The sequence below is a fragment of the Uloborus diversus genome, chromosome 6, assembly GCF_026930045.1.
Source record: "Uloborus diversus isolate 005 chromosome 6, Udiv.v.3.1, whole genome shotgun sequence".
In the NCBI taxonomy this organism is placed as follows: domain Eukaryota; kingdom Metazoa; phylum Arthropoda; class Arachnida; order Araneae; family Uloboridae; genus Uloborus; species Uloborus diversus.
In genome coordinates, this window is record NC_072736.1 from 124,680,387 (window position 1) to 124,698,558 (window position 18,172).

At 31.7% G+C, this 18,172-nt stretch overlaps 1 protein-coding gene across 1 annotated transcript in view; it reads right to left on the reverse strand.

Annotated features, from left to right (window-relative positions):
- The window catches only part of LOC129224004 (X-ray repair cross-complementing protein 6-like), a 43,691-nt gene that overhangs the window by 5,666 nt on the left and 19,853 nt on the right, over positions 1 to 18,172 (reverse strand). Inside the window, exons 8-14 of the mRNA XM_054858396.1 lie at positions 13,718 to 13,898; positions 13,043 to 13,157; positions 10,327 to 10,544; positions 9,051 to 9,246; positions 7,634 to 7,711; positions 6,907 to 7,016; positions 2,635 to 2,721 (exon numbers count right to left, since the gene is read on the reverse strand). Coding sequence (XP_054714371.1) covers positions 2,635 to 2,721; positions 6,907 to 7,016; positions 7,634 to 7,711; positions 9,051 to 9,246; positions 10,327 to 10,544; positions 13,043 to 13,157; positions 13,718 to 13,898 — 985 coding nt within the window. The remainder of the gene's footprint in view (positions 1 to 2,634; positions 2,722 to 6,906; positions 7,017 to 7,633; positions 7,712 to 9,050; positions 9,247 to 10,326; positions 10,545 to 13,042; positions 13,158 to 13,717; positions 13,899 to 18,172) is intronic.

Consider the following 18,172-nt stretch of genomic DNA (forward strand, 5'->3'; position numbering starts at 1 on the left):
CTAACAAATATTCAACGCAGAAAATTTCATTCTTTCAACTAGTCCTAATATTTAAACGCACATATATGATCTCACTGTTCAAACTGCGAAAAACACTACGTTGGTTTTTAATTAATATCTTCATTAATTCATAGGTGTCCACCAAGGGAAGGTCAGACTACGGCATTGAAAATTTTAGAAAGGTTGTTTTCAAGGGTACTTTTCTTTGTTGTATTTGGGGAAGCGGTGGACACCCCTGGGTAATTAGTGTTACAAAGATGAGACCAAGCTAAGAACACAAAGGTCAAGTCACTTTTTGAGCGTAAAAAAGAATGAACAAAATCGTTTCATCTGTTTGGAAGCTACGATTCCACAAACACACACAAATATACATGTCAAACTTATTATCTCTTTCCTAATAGAGTCGGGGTTTAAAAATTAACTTTTTCAATTTCTGAAATGATACCTTATTTAACAAAATGAAAACACTTAACTTACATACAATTTAAGAGTGTTTCATGCCTATCTATATTTAGAATTCAAATATGTGTTGAAATTTAAGAATATAAAAGATTTGTTTAAGATCTGGAAAAAACAGATAAGGATACACATCTTTATCTTCCCTCGGACATCCGGCATAACACTAGTCAGGATTTTTTTAAGCCAATTTTTTGTAAAAATTATCCTACAATATTTGTATCAACTGTTCTGAGCCCACTCTGAACATTTGGGATGCATTCATTATAATACATTACAAAAAAAAAACCCTGAATTTTTGAGACACAATGTCAAAATTTAAAATTGTGAAAAAATATTTTTATCTGAAATATTTGTGTTGTTACACATCAAAGTAAGGCATATGCAGTTTTCTTTAAAATGAGCTATTATGCAACTCTGAAGCTCCCATAGAACTTGAGTTAGGTATAACATTTCAAAACACTGCGGGGAAAATAGTGTTTAACAAACTCAGACATTAGTTACTGATCAATTGTGTAAGATAGATTTTTTTTTAAAGTTTATATACATTTGAGGTGTCAGAGAGTAGTAGGATTTCGCAAAGTTTCTTGAAAATCTGAAACGATCAGCTTGAGAATTTTGTTTATTTTATTGCTTGGTTTAAAATGGAATGACCCACTTACCTGTCGGAAAATAATTAATCTGTACAAACAAAATCAACAGCAAATTTCGTAGGGCCATGGTGCAAGATCTTTTACTTCACTCTTATCAATAAATATAAATGAACGCTAAGAATTAAAAATGATGTTGTGTTTGTAGAACAGTGACGAAGAATGTACTCGCAAATTAGCTGGTAACCCTATATACAGGAGGGAAAGCAATGTTTCACTTCTGTGGCGTTAATCACTTAACTTTTGATCTATTTATAAAGTTTGACAAACCTTGCATCAAAAATATCCAACGCGTGTGATGATTCTTCAATACTTTTCTTTCGATAAGTTCCAATAGTTCAACAAGTTTCATAAAACTCATTGCGCGGCGAATACAGCAGCCATCTTTGTTTTGACTCTTAAACGTACGTACGAAAGGTTTACGCCAGAAAAATCATGGCGTTAATTTACCGTACGTTCGCGTTTTGGCAGCTGCCTTTTGCGTCCGGTAAGAAAGGGCAGAGACTAGCGAATTTTGTTGCGTACGTAAAAGTGACGTCACGGGTGGGCGTTGCATGCGTTAAATTTTTACGTATTGGGCAGAGACTAGGCCTCTTAATCTTTTATTCTTTAACACAGTGACACATAAGGAAGCAGAAATCTATAACACATACGATGGATAAATCCAGAACATTTTCAAGGAGGGGGTTACTCTTTACTCCTTGGAACTTCAATTTCTAAACTTTTTCGGAAAAATGCTGAACCCTATCGCTTACACTACATAATTAAAGGTGTCCTACAGTTATGTTTCTTTCAAAAAATATTCACTGAGAGCCTTCAAACCTATCTCTAGTATCATCTAACATCGTCAAAAATTGAGGTTTTGGAACTTCAAATTTGTAAAAAAAATTCTATAGAGAGTTCCGGTCCCTAGACTAGAGTAATAAGAGATAGACTAAGATTTCGTTTTCAAGACTTGAACTTCAGGGAAATGTGCCCTTTCTCTATACGTCATCAAAGATGTTGCAAAATTGCGTTTGACTGCAAAAGTTACAAAGTATCGATGAAACAAACAGCATATTGAGCATGTGTTTTCGTTAAATGCATCCCACTTCCTTTTCTTCAGAAGAAAAGCAGCAGCAGCATAGATTTTACTCTTTCTTTTTGATAGAAAATTTCTTAGGGTTTATGATTCTATGAAATTTGTTTTATCCTAAAATATAGGCATATTACCATGAAAAGTTCAATTTTTAGGTTGAATTATATTTTTCTGTACAAGTAGGGAATGAAATAATGAAAATTTTAGGACAAAACTTGAAATTTTAGGACTACTCCTCCCTTTGCAGCAGATAAAGAAACAATTTTCATTACGCTTATAATTTGTCATTAGGATTAACACTACAATTAATCCTAAAAGTAAATATAGAAAAATACACTATACCGTTCAAATAAGTTGGAAACATATTTAGAGCCTGAAAGATATATCATAAATGCTTTCATCCATCAATAAAACAAAGAAATTAATATAATGCAAAAATATTTAACTTACCTGCCCTGTTGAAGCTTCATGCTGTAAAGTCACAGGCATTATTTCTTCAACTTTTGTTCGCTTTGCTTGAGGATACATTGGATCCCCCTATAAGGAGGAATTTAAATTATGTATGAATATTTCTATACTGGATTTAACCACGAAGAAAGTGCTTGTTTGGACGTATGCAGTCACATACACAAAGATTAGAATTTTACATTTTAATTTGCAAATTAAACACATTATTGAACAAGTTATGTGCACATCCTAGGTAGATATTCAAACTCAATTCATAGCCTAAAGGACTAGACGGAGCTCCATTTTAAACGAGACAGCCGGATTGAGAGGGGGGACATTTTTCTTAGTTTAATATTGAAAAACTTTTCATAATAATGTCTGTAATATAGTAACTCCACATTACAGTGCACTTGTTCAGAGACAAAAAAGTGTGATTGATACTAAGATCATTAAAAATATAATAATAATTCATCTAAAATTAAAGTGACTGATCTGTGCATCTATAACAAATTTAGTTCATTCTTATACAGTCGAACACGCTTATAGCAAGCCCCGTTTTAACAAGAACTCGGATTTTGCAAGGAAATCAAAAAGATTTGGTTGGTACAATGTTAACACTAGGGGAACAAAACTCGCTTTTAACATCCAAAAAACACTTAAAACGAGCAATATTTTTTAATTCATAAAATGTTTGTTGATTTCCTCCGCAGAAAAATTTATTTATTATTATTTTTTTTTTTAAATCCATTAACATTTTGAATTTGACTGAAAGTTAGAGAAGTAACATAAATCATGAGAACAAGTAATTACACGGCCCTTTTGTTTTAAATTCATGGAGTAGAGGAGCATTTAAAAATTAGATATTTGTTGAAGAGAATGTTATCATTTTTGCGATATACTTTCCAGGATATTGTAGCTGAAATTTAAGAGAGAAAAAAAATGAAAGTGAACATCATAACGACAAATGTAAAGAATTTGAAGTTAAATAGCCCTTGATATACTTGGCTTCTAAACTGTAGAAAAAGGGCATAACTATTTTGAGGCCACAAATGCAAATGATGATGTTTTTTGGGCCCCACATTTCTCAAAACCAAGAACAAGAAAAGAGACAATAGAGAGTTCAAATCAAAGAATCAACCTTTTAGGTACTGTACAGAAATATAAAACTAACAAAACAAGCATGTATGAATTTTTATGATTTTTTTCCCGAATCCATTTTTTGTGAGCACTTTAACACGCTTACGCTCGTTATAAGTGAGTTTGACTGTATTAGGATAAATATTTTAATATGCAAAAAAAATATATTTATTTTGCCATTTTTTAAATAAAAAAGGTATTTATTGAAATTACTTTTTTCTTTGGGGGGAAAAAAATCCAAACCAATTTTTAATTTAACACTTTCAGGTCTGAGCTATTTTGGCCGCATATCTCCCTCTAGACTGGGGTTTTTTGGCGCTTTGCATAATTTTTGAAAAAATACTCAGGAGACATGTATTTTAGTAATTTTTACTCCATTACATATTTCAAGATGTTTTCTTCCATAATAAAAGAACTATTTGAATGGATTAAAAATCAATTTTTAGTACGAAATTGTCAAAAAAAGCACTTTTGAAACTAAAAAAAAAAATTCTGCATAGGAAAACATCATTTTTAACCTTAAAAGTTTGCCCAGACTAAATTAAAAACTTAACTAAACCTTGAACAAATATCTAAAAATAGGTTTAATTTTTAAATAAACATTATTTAATAAAATTTGCTTTTGCATGGTAAATTTCAAAGCACCAACTCGAATTTAAACCCATATTCTATCAAGTTTCTTGTTTTTATTTTTGCCTGATGCTGCCATCTATATTTATTTTTTTAGTTATTTTTGAAAGTAAAAGGTTCACAGATAGTATCTAAAACGCTAGAAAACCAGTATCTAAAACGCTCCCAGGGGGGGCGAGCCCCCCCCCCCCCCCCCCCCCCCGCCCGGAAATTAGAACTTCCTTGCTTTTAGTACTTTTTTTCTTTGCAAAAATATATAAATATTTCTTCTTCAGCCATTAATGAATAAATAATAAAAAAGTGTAAAATTTTAATGACTCAAATCTGTCCTGAAATCTGCCTCTATGGGGAAAATATCCTACTAAACCATGGTTAAAACTTCTGAGCCCTCCCCCCATTACAATTTTGCATATGGGCGCCCATGGCGAAGAGGAGTAAAAATTTGACCCAGAGAGAATCTCGAGCTTAGTTAACTTCACCAAAAGCGGCAACACGAGTGGCACTCGGGCAAGTGTTAACTTGCAGTGAATCCAGATGAACTGAAAATATCAGCTGAAAAAAAGTAGAATAATTTTCCTATGAAGCACAATATTTTTACTGCTCGTAGTAGACAAATTTAATGCATTTTTCTTACCTTTAATTTTTCAAGAGAGAGGAGGAACAAAATATAGGCTGAATAAGCAATGCCAAGAGGTACAATATAATGAGAGATCACTGTAATATTTTATGTAAAATTCTATTTAGTAAATTTTCCATGAAATCCTTAAAAGTAAAACCCAAAGATGTCAATTTCTATGCAGATAGCAAATGGGTATCATGAATATCTACTCATCATGTAATTTATTGAAATCCACAACACTGATCATTTAATTTCACAAAACAATAAGTTTCTATAAACTGTCAAGCACAGATACAACACAGTGTTAGAAATAAGAATTTAAATCTAGGCTTCATGATGGCACCTAGTTAGCATTAAAGTCTAGGCATCTAGGTAACATTTTTAATGAATCAAATATATGTATCCACACATTTTTTTATTTTCTTCTATATCTAATATATAGAAGAAAGTATTGGATTCGTGCAAATTTTCGAACTTCGAATTTTGACGGAATTGAACGTTTTGAGGTGTGCTGAGTCATTTCGACCATTTTTGGAAAATATCTGTCTGTGTGTGTACGTCACGTATGTGTGTGACCAGTTTTTTGTGGCCACTCTACAGCAAAAACTACCACATGAAATCGAACGAAATTTGGTACACATAGTGCCCTTATGTTAACTTGCGCTCATTGGTTTTTGGTGCGAATTCCTCTAAGGGGGGGGGGGAGCAATGGGACGTTTTTTGAGTCATGCTTGCCTGCTATTCTCCAGGAAGTAACTGGCAGAATCAAACAAAATTTGGTCCATATGTTTCCCCTAACAGGTACAGGTGCTGATTCAATTTTAGTGTCAATAGCTCAAACGGGGGTTGAGCTATAGACCATGTTTTTGTCATCAATTGCAACTGTTGTATCTCAAGAAATAATGAACAAAATCAAACAAAAATTTATTGACAAGTAGCCCTTAGAGGGTATAAGAGCTGATTCTATTTTGGCGTCAATAGCTGAAAAGAGGGTGGCGCAATCGAACGTTCTTTGTTTTCCATTGTGAGTGCCATATCTCAAGAAGTAAGGTTCTGGATGAAATTTGGAATAAATGTCAATCCATATGTAAACAGGCATTGGTTCAATTTTGGCGCCAATCGCTCCATGGGGGAGGCTGATTTTTTTGTGTGAATAAAAATAGCTTTATAATTGCAACTATAAGATAAATCGTTATAAACTGTTGTCGGCATAATTCGCGTGATTTCAATTGTTTTAAAATGACAAGAAAAACACGATGATTTAAACTTTTTAACTGTTACCATCTTATGTTTCTTAACAAAAAAATGTTTGCAATTATTTTAAGCAAGGCTTTTACAATAATTTTCAATTTTCATTATTTGCTTTGCTTTTGAGATAAATCGGGAATTGCGATGGTCGTTAAGTTTTGGTGTGTGTAATTTTGTTTTTGTTGGGAATATTGCTTCCTCGTCAAGCGTGGGGAGGGATCATAATTATACGAAAGATATAGAAGAAAGTTTCATGATGGCCACAACATACTAGTTTTTTATTATTATTGAACACACTGTCAATATGCACTGCAGTCACATACACAAATATTTTACAAATTAAAATTAAATTTGCTGTATGTGTACAAATATTCTACATATTTGCCATATGTACTAAAATACATACACATTTGTATTCATACCAATGTGTTTCATGCATGTAGCCAATAGTATATTTTACAAATACTAGGAGTGAAAACAAAATTTTTGTTCCCAAAGGACTAATGACCACTTATTTCTAACACAGTAGACGTGTCAATGGCATAACATAATATAAAATAAAATTTTAACATTCACATTTTCTGAAATTAAACATAAAGAAAATTTTAGAAATGCTTATAGAACAAAATTTGCAAAATTACCATTCCATGTTTGTTTGGGGTGTAAGAACTAGATCCTCCTGGGCAAAGCAAGGCTTTGAATTCATCAATTAATCGCCCAGCTCTCTTTTCAATAACATCTTTAGTTGGTACTGCAAAACATATTATTATAGAATTATTTTTCATAGGAATTATAATACAGTATAACCCTGAATTAACGATTGTCAAGGGACTGGAAAAAGTTATCGTTAAATTGAGGAGCATATACTTTCAATGCAGTTAAGTCTGGACCAGTGAAATGTATCATTAAATTGAGAAAATCAGGTATGATTAAATCAAAGTTATACAGTAAAACCTGTCTACAACCCTACTGTTGGGACCTAAAAAAAATATTGTAATAGACAGGTTATCGTTATAGACAAGTTTGTTAATTCATGCTGACATTTTGCTCAGGCCAAAACAAATATTGTTATAGACAGGTCATCGTTATAGACAGTTTGTTTATTCATGCTGACATTTTGCTCAGGCCAAAACAAATATTGCTGTAGACAGGTCATCGTTATAGACAGTATCATTATACACAGGTTTCACTGCAGTGTACAACATTTGAGAAGTTTATCAGAAGGTGGGGAAAATAATGAATTGATAAAATTAACAATTACTATTGAACTTCTTATTTATCAACTTTACGAAAACCCATCAACAACAAATTAATTTCAAACATCTTACTTTAGGGAATTGAGAAAACTAACCAATTTTTTGTACTTACATGTGTAATCTATAATCTCTTCAGGAGCATCACGATTTAGCGCCAAAGCTTCAATGTTTCTCCAGTGCTTTTGTAAAACTTAAAAGAAAAGAAAAAGAAATCTAAACTTAAAGAAAAATGTTTTCGCAGGTACCATTATATTTTTCAATTTCTAACAATAATATTTATTATTACAATGTAAGATATCAACGGCATCCACTTTCAGAATAGTATCACTGCTAAATAACTGTGGGTTTGTGGAAGTCGGCTAAAGACAAAGATGCAGCCCTCACAGTGGAAACATACATCATACTCCACGGCAAAAAAAGAACACACAGCTGGTTCAGAAAAATTATATATATTTTTTTTTTATTCTCTAAAAACCAAGAATTTTTTTGCCCCAATGATATTTTCCTACTAATTTGTTAGAACTGCAACTTCAGACGACAATTTTTGAAAAATACAGCCGGACCTCCGTACATTGAAGTAGCAAATTGCGGGGGAAAAATTAGAAACAATCTTATTTAATCCTAAAAATCTCCTAAAACATTAAAATTAAAGCTTATTTTCGTGTATGAAATCTAATTTCTAATTTATACGAGCATCGAATTAAAAAAAAGTTAATGATTTAAAAAATAACAGAAATTACATTTTTTGTGTCTTCATACATCTTTATTCTTCGGCAATTCAACTTGATCTGCAACATTATGGGATTTTCGTTTTGACAATGCAATCAAGAGAAAAGTAAAAAATCAATCTATACTTAACTTGAATGATTTTCACTGAAGTTTAAAAGACTAAGAATGATACTACAGACAAAAGGGATAACTTGAAACTGATTTTACAGTGTTTCTGGTTACAACTAAGATTTGAAATAAACGTGAGGGAATTTAAGAACTCCAGAGAATGAAACAACAACCTTTCTACACACCCCTCAACCCCAGATTCCTTATGAGTTTCGTAGCAACCTTTAGTGAACATAATTTCCTCCTCTAACCTTCATTTTTCATGAGACAAAGTTTAAAGTGAAAAAAAAAATCTACAAATGTCTCAAAAATAAATCGATATATAGGGATTTTTTCAATACATAGAAACACTTTTTCTATGTAATGAACATATAAATTTGCTGGGATTTTGATATATGGAAAATTTCGATATGTGGAAGTTTGATATATGGAGGTTCGACTGTATGCAGAAAGTATAAGATGAAAAATAAAAATTTAAAAAAATAAAGGAAAAACTGAACAAGAATTTACTTTGTAATGTGGAATTAGAGCAGGTTAACAGGCTTATGTAGCTTGTGACTAGGGCACGATAAAGATAAGCACAAAGAAGAAAAAAAAAATATTTACAAAATTCTAATTTGTGTCTTAATAATTTTTCAACGTAACAATGATTATAGAAACTAAAACTAAGAACTTGCTTAAATAATGTATACCTGGATTTTCGAATGACTCTGGGTGGTAAGCAAACTGCAATTTTTTAATTATTTCTTTTGACTTTTCAACAATAGCTTCAGAAGGATTGTGCTTGGATTCAATCTTTAAGCTTCGGATGTCCTCCATAAAAGGGAAGAAAATTACATGAAACCCTGGAGGGATTGTTTGATTCCCATGATCATCAACATTTTCTTCCTAGAACATGTATCAAGTTTTGTGTAATAATTTTGCTTGGGACAAGATACAGATTTGACAATATGCAATTAATCATGAGCAGAACAAAAAATGCATGAAAAAAAAAAGCAACTGTGATGGGAGAAGGGGAAAACACTGCTTTTTGATTCATGTGAAGAATTGGTAACCAATGCTACCACTTCCACTTTCAAGTATGAAGTTTTAACTCTTAGGTGGTGGAAAAGAGATTGCTTCTAATTTGTTTTTCTTGAGTGTTTTTTTTTTAATACAAGGAAATCCTGTTACAACAAACTTCAAGGTACCACAAATTTCATTTGTTGCAACCGCTATTTCGTTGTAATGGAATTCAAACAATGTAATGGCAATTGAATTGGGGCTGAAAATTTATTTTGTTGAGACATGTATTTCATTGTTTTGGTATTTGTTGTAACGGGATTTCACTACACATTTTAAAAAGAAAATATTTACTTTGCAGACTAAAAACGGTTTAGCAGTTTTGATTTGGAAACAGAACACTGAAAAGCCAGAAGTTGAACAGAAATTTTAATTACAACATGCTTAACTTCTCAAAGCTCACCCATTTGGAAGAAAATTATAAATTTAATGAATAGCCACGGTTATGCGTGTCATCTAAATTTTATTTCTCACTGAAAAATATTCCTGCAGATACACATAACTCACATAATCCTTCAAAATCCAAAACAAAATTGCTATTTTTTTAATGATTTCAAATAAGTATTTAAATCTAGTATTAATACATATTAATGATCAATTAAAATACAATGTTTTTATTATGTTGCAAAAAATGTGTTGACTACATTCAAGGGTGTTTGTAATCCGAAACTTCCGAAAATTTTGAGCCAACGACATATTTTAAAAACGAAAATTTATTTTTAAAAAAAACTTTTTTAATGTGTTTTTTTTTTATGATTTTGGTATGAATGTTTAAAGGGGGCAAGCTTCCTCATAGGTTTTGAAAATTTCATGGAAAATTTTACTTTGAGTCGACTATTACCACATTTACTACAACCAGTTGAAGCAAAATAAACAATTGAATATATGTATGTCAAAGCAAAATACCTGTGGCAAAAGAGCTACGAATCTTGGTGGGTCATTTTGTCTAGCTATCATTCGACAAATAGGCACGTAACCACGTTTATGGCACTGGATGATAAGAGCAAAGCAAAGTCGTGTGCTCCCTTCAATAGCCTTTTCATCAGGATACAAAAATATAGAGGGTTTTAAATGATAGTGTGTCTTCAAACACGAAATAGGTTTAAAGCCCATTAAAAGTAAACCTAAAAATGACATAAAACGTATAATATCATAAATAGCACAAGTATGACATGTTTGAAAATAAATTGAGGATGGCTTATCAGAATCAATATAAAATCATTTTTAAACATGAAGTTTGTACCTTTTCTGAAAGAATTTTAATGTTAGTATTATAGTCAAATTCAAGAGCACTTTTCTGATAGGAACTTCAGGTTTACTTTTCATGTAATTGAAAAGCATCACTTATGGAAGGTCTAGCATTCATTTTATCTTTCGCACACAATTTTTTTAAAAGTAATTTAGCATTTTATTTTATATTTTTAAGGAAATCTATTCTGATAAAACAACCTTTATTTAACACCGAAGAATACCGAAGAGTATCATTTTCACCGCACCCCAAAATAAAAAATAGTTGTCATTTCTACTTCTTTATAGCTTCTAGTTTAATATGAAGTAAGTTTTCATTACAGAGTTGCCATTTACGGGGTGGATGGAGAAAGATTGAATATCACATTGCTTCGATACAATGGTTGATTACCAATCATTGTGAGGGGATAGACTTTTTAAAATTTATTTTTAAATGATTTAAAAGGAGGACTAAACAGACCAAAATGCTAAAAGACTCACTCTATACTAAGAAACGGACTTTGGAAAGAGAGAGGACTACTTGGGAGTGCTTGAAAAAAAATTTACTCAGAGGTTTTTAACTTGAATTTGAAAATTGGGAGACGGGCCCAATATTTAGAAATTTTAAAAGTTAGCAGGTACATAGTGCATGTGTTACCTTTGAAATGCCAAAATCAGTTATTCTACAGGTTATCCAGAGATGTGCAAATTAACTAGGGAGATCTGTAAAAGGGCCGAAAATTGTTTTATAAAATTACGAAAGTAATCTAGAAGTTATTTAGATAATCTGCACAATTGCCTACCAGGCACTTATTAAAAAGAAAAGAATGCTGCAACAACAGCAACCTTTCTACGCACTTAAATCAACATGTTATTTATTCATTAGTCAATAACTGAAAAATCAATTTAATACATACAATATAATCAAACAATAAACAAATTAAAATAATCAGTTATCCAACATTTTGAAGTACAAAAAAAATGCAAATTACAGCAGACACGTGTTCGGTGTTACAAGGAACACTTTTTTCAATGCAAAGAAGTGTGAGCTTCGGGATGAAAAGTCATTCGAAAAAAGCAAAGCAACACAGTGGAACAGGAAATAGTATAAATACCAAAAGACAGAAATTAAACAAAACAAAAAAGACGCAATGACACTTGGTGGCGAAATTTATTACATAATTCCCTCAGGGAAAAACCGTTGAGTTATAAATTTCCAAGAAAACCCATAAACAATCTAAATAGTCCAAAAATGAAACCACTCTGAATAAATAAGCAATAAATTTACCAGCGGGAAAAACTATGTATGGAAACAATGTATCAAATGGAGAAATGCAGAAAAAACATAGAGTGAAGGATAAACAAATTGAAATTAGTTGATCACAAAATGAAATAAGAAAGCAAAAATTGAGAAAATAAAAGTAAGAAATGCACAACTTTTACATAAAAATAATAGGAAAACTAAACCAATTTTAACAAAGGAGTCCACACAGAAGAAAAATACAGAATTGCAGTAAGATCATTAATTAAATTAGACCGGTTCCTCAGGATGTGGAAAGATTCCCAAAAATCAAGATCCAACAAATTGGGGCATTTTTGGGTAATTTGATAAGAGTTAAAATCAAAAGAGTGATTTGATTTCTAACAGTGTTGAGCAATACTGGACTTATTGAGCTGTTGTTTTTTCACACAGCTTTGATGTTCTTTTAAGCGAAATTTCAAAGAACAACAAGTCTGTCCGATGTATCCAAGTCCACAATTGCAAACAATTTTAGAGATCCCACAACAATTAAGATGGTGAATAGAATCTTTAAGAGAAGAGAATGAAAGTTGATTAATAGGAGAAAATACCACTTGGAATTGGAATCGCTTCAGAATCTTAGAAACCTGAAAACTAATACCGGGGAAGAAAGGCAGAACAACTAAATTCTTAGTAAACTTTCTATTAAGAACTTTTTTTTTTTTTTTTTTTTTGAGATTTTTTACAAAGTTTTTTATAAATGGAATCAACTAAGGTGGGCAGATAGTCTCTATCAACAGCCACATCTCTTAAATAGTTAAGTTCCACATTAAGAAGCTCAGGTGAAGAACAAATATTCATTACATGATGAGCAGATGTGTTGAAAGCTGAATATTTAACAAACTTAAACAGTTAAAAATATAAAGTAATTTTTTCTTTTTTTTAAATATAACTGTTAGTTCCTCAATATTACAATTAAGAACTAACATACTGCTATTTGTTAATGTTTTGATATGAAAGGAATCAAGATTTAATCAACAAATTAGTTGACTAAAGGGAGGGGGGCTAAAGGGGGAGGAGGAGTTTCCATTTTACATCTAAATGCGTTTTCTTTTTAACAAAGAAAATATTGAGAACTCTGATATTAACGCTCACCTGGTTCATCAAATCGTCGAACTTGTTTTGCCTCATCATCTGTGAAATAAATTTTTTTACCACTATATTCCTGAAATTTTTTCAAGTCTGATGGTAGCAATAATTCTGCTGTATCCTTTCAAAAAAATTATTTACATTACATGCTTTGAATATGAAAATCAAAAAAAAATTCTAAAACATAACACTGACAGACACATATATTAGTAACCATTTCATAACCTCCAACTTTTTGAAAATTTTGCAGTAATTCCATTTACATTTTTAAACATGAATGATTTAACCTTTTTTAATTATAGATTATTATTATCATCGACTTATCATTACATGATAACTTTTGAAGCAGAAATTTATATTTAATTGTTTATGAGCACATTCAGCATAGCTTCTTGTTCTATGCAGGCTAAAAGTATTTTAAATTTTAAAAAAAATTTCTGAGAATTAATCAGTGAAAATTGGCCGATTATAAAAACTCGGCAAAGTGACTGATTAATCAGTGTATTACTATTACAAGCATAAGCAAAGAAACAGTAATGACTGACAATAACATGCAAGATATTGTAAAGCATTGCAGACAAAAATCAATCTACAACATGCAATAGGATTAAAATTTAATTAGCACATGAACTATCACATTTGAACTATAAATAAATTTAAGCACATTCATTTATTACTCACTGATAAATATAAATTGGTTAAAGCTGTAACTTCAGTGTTATTTTCTTTAGCAAGTTTAACAGGAGTTGGTTTGCCACTAGGAACAACAAGTTTATACATTTTGAAGGCCATTTTTATACCATTGCCTAAAGTGAAAGGTAAATTTCCTAAAGGTCTTTTCCGGTGGTCTCTACAACGAACTCTACAAATAAAAATAAGAATAGGTCAGATTTTCAAAAATAACAAATAAAATAACTTAAACTTCTATTTCATAGTTGAAAAGCTTAGTTTAAAAACACTTGATCATACAAATAAATGAATTTGAAAGAAAAAATTGCATTTTAAAATTTTTGCCTGGCTCCTTTTTTTTTTCTTCCGCACCAATCAGAGTCCCCCCCCTTTTCCTTTAGTCTTTTTTTTTTCAAGTAGTTGTATGACAGAAGCCCTGTGGCTCAGTGGTAGCGCTTCGCATTCCCACGCCACAGACCCAGGTTCTATTCCCGGGTTGGGCATGGTTGACTCAGATTTTCATCCCTTCAGTGGGTCGATAAAATGAGTACCAACCGTACTTGGGAACCAAACACTGGGGGTGGTGTGTTTCCTGATCACCTAACTGGAACATCTGCTTTGCACCCCAGAACCCCTGGTCAGGTTGGGCACAGTAGGCAGTGGTCCTCACAGGCTGTGGTGCCACAGGGTTTGGAGTTGTTTGACATTGCAGATATGATAAACATACAGGGCTCCCAACACATTTTAGCTTCAGAAAAGGGTTAAAGATTACCAGTTAGGATCAAAAAGAGGACCTTGGGAGAACCACTCAAGAGTTAAACACAGGGAAGCACCAAATGGCAAATTAGTTGCCAGCTGCTAAATTCGTGAAGATAGTTCGTTAATTAACTATAATAATGATACAATTCCTTTATCACTGCGAAACTGATCTTTTTCATCCCTTGAATAATATTATTTACACAAATATTTGGATGGAGGAGGGGGACATTTAGTTCAGCACTTAAGGCAGCCTCTTTAAAACTAAATAGGCATAATGATACATTTTGACTTGAACCAGGGATGCTGGTAGTCTCACTGAAGGATAGATGAAGCCACATCTTTATTTAGTTTAAAATTATTATGTTTTTCTGTCTTGTAATGCTTTTTAATAGCGTTATATCCCTTCTCAACCAATATTAATCTATCATGCACCAAACAAAAAACATTATTCTTTTGTTGATTTCCCCAGTCTCTAATTTTGTTCTCATTTTCATCAGTTTCATCTAACCATTTGCTGAGAAATTTGCGCTTCCCCATGAATCACACTGAAACCTAAAAAATATTGTTGTGATTTTCAACAAAGCTACAATTGAGTTTATAATAAAATTATTTTATTTTTGAATTTTAAATTTAATCTCTTATCACAGGGTTCATACCCTTTAGGGATAAAAAAATTAAGCACTTTTCAAGAGTAAAAAAAATATTTTTCAAGGTACTACCCTAAATTCGCACTATAAATATTGCATGCAGATTTCATTTAATGCTAACATATAAATACAAGAAGTAATAAAAAGTATAGGAAAACAAACTGCTTTTTCTACTAGAGACACTTTGATAAAAGATCTACTGTATTGAAAGTTTTCCTAAAAAATTCTGAAAAGCTTAATCACAATGAGAAGCAGATCACACGAGGCTTAGTTTTGCAATTTTTATATTCAAAGTATATTTTCAAGAATCATAAAGCTTAGATTAAAAAAAAAAAAACTCCATGATTGCAATGCCATGAGTGCTTTGAACTTTTATGGGGGAGGGACTAATTCCCCTCTTAGCATGACAATGAAATGATGTACATAAATTCAACTTTATAAAATTTTATAATTCAACTTTGTTTCAAATACAAACACTAAGTTAAAATGTTATGCACTCAATTGTTTACATTTAATATCCCCCCCCCCCCCTCATACAAAAACAGTAATAACCAAAAATAAGCTAATAATAATTAAAATTAAATTTGCAAAACTAGAAATTTGAATTAAAACAAAAAATATTAATTTTTTAGTTATTTAAATAAAAATTAAAACGAGTTAATCTAATGTAGCATGTCAAAACAACTTCAAACTGCCAAAAATATAAAAATATTTATTAGATGCAAAACGATTGAAAGTTCAGATGAGCAAATTTTCACAAACCAAGTTCAATGTTGGCATGTTTCCCATAAAATAGATTTATTTATTTTCTACTAAATTTTACATAAAACATGCTAATCTAAGGTAGCATTGGGGAAAAAAACATTCGATTGGACAAAATATTTTAATATTTTCATGATGCAAAAAGATTGAAATTTCAAACACTAAAAGCCATTTTCCGCGAAGTCCGAGCAAGTTCAATGTTGCCATTGTTTCAAAAATAATTACTTCATTAATTATTGAAATTAAACGAAAAATAAGCTAATCTAAAGTAGTATATGTCAAAATAACTTCCTACTGTCATAAACATCAAAATATTTACAAGATGCAAAAGGATTGAAATTTCAAACGTGAGAAGCAGTTTTCCGCGTAGTCCGAGTAAGTTCAATATTGTCATGGTTTCCAAACTAATTCCTCCGTTAATTATTGAAATTAAACGAAAAATAAGCTAATCTAAAGTAGTATATGTCAAAAAAACTTCCTACCGTCAAAAACATCAAAATATTTACAAGATGCAAAAGGATTGAAATTTCAAACGCGAGAAGCAGTTTTCCGCGAAGTCTGAATAAGTTCAATGTTGTCATGTTTTCCAAACTAATTCCTTCCTTAATTATCGAAATCAAACGAAAAATAAGCTAATCTAAGGTAGCACATGTCAAAATAACTTCCGATTGTAAAAAACGTCAAAATATTTACAAGATGCAAAAGGATTGAAAGCTCAAACACGAACGCAATTTTTCGCGATACTGCATATCGAACATATGTTCAGAAAATTGCACTGATAAAATATTTTTTAAAGCATTACAAGCAATCTAAAGTACGCTTTAGATTGCTTGTAATGATTTTTGAAAGAGTTCAAGCAATAAAGAAACTTTTTCAAGGTTTTCAAGCATTTGGAAAATGATTTTTTTTTTTTTTTTGCAAGAACATTTCAAGGTTTTTGAAGGGCGTAAAATTTACGAACATATGCGCCTGAAAAAAATATGGTGCATGCGCCACAAGATTACTTCAGAATTCATTTGCAAAAGGGGTGGTTCATAGCAGCGTTACTATTACAGTTCACTCGCGACAACTCTAAGTCCCTAGGAGCCCCCCGGCTAAAACGTTTCGAGTTATGGGAAGTTTTCACAACAGTCTCAAGAGCTTGGAATCTAATAAAAACTTGGAGATAAAGGAATATTAGAGTTATTGAGATCCTAGATCGGAAAGTTCATTCGTTATTGCAAACGTGAGGCTGAAATTCCGAGAAATATCGGTAGCATCCTGCTCCGGTTCGACGTCATAACTCCTCCCCCAAACCTTTCTTTTTTATGGATTTCCATGCTGCAGCATTGAAGGAGGAGTAATACGTCAATCTGAAGCGAAATAATACGGGAAAGTCAGGTTAAGGCACCACAGCGTGTTTGGGTGCACAGTATCTTTTAACGTAATGTAAAACTTTTGAAATCTGATTCTTAAGTAAAAACAATATAAAAGCGGACTTATTGGACCAAAATGTTAAAAAGCGGTCTAAAGCGGACTTAACCCTAAAAAACGGACTTTGGTGAGAAAAGCAGACCATTTGGGAGCCCTGAACATAAGTTGATATACATTTTCAATGTTTCAGCTAGCAGCTAAGCCAGGATCTCATTTCGGAGGAGGCCTAATGAAATTGGCATGTACCGAAACTTGAATTTTCTTAGACATACAAACAGGAAAATTATGTGTGAAAAATGGATACCTTCATTTCCTTTTTTTTTTACATGTTGGGGGGGGGGGGTCTAGCATTATCGCCCTCTCCTTCACTACGCCACTGGTTTCAGCTGATTATTTTATATCAATTTGATATCAATGTTGTTTTTTTTCTTAAACTGAACTTAACTAAAGCAGATCTTGCATTTGTAAAAATAGTTTCTTTAAGGACTAGCAAAAACAGGAAAGAGTCTATAGATATAATGAAAAAATTGAATATGTTTCTGACAGACTAAAGCTTTCACAATCAAGAAATGCGGCCAGATTTTGAAATTCTTTTTCTTTTTTTTTTTGAGTTTTTAAATTCCTAGGCTACATTGATAATCTTCGAGTTTCTAAAAAAGTTATATTTTTCACAAATTTTAGTTTATGCTTCCACATTTTTTAGTCACACTAAATATGATACAAAAAGAATGCTAATAACCAAAATATTTTAAATTTTATACCATAATATATGACGCAATTATCGGAGAAAAAAATTTTACACAGTAGGGTCATTCTCCAGAAAGCGTATCTTTTGATTGCAAATATTTTTCAATTTTGCATGGGTGGATCCAGGGAGGGGGCATGG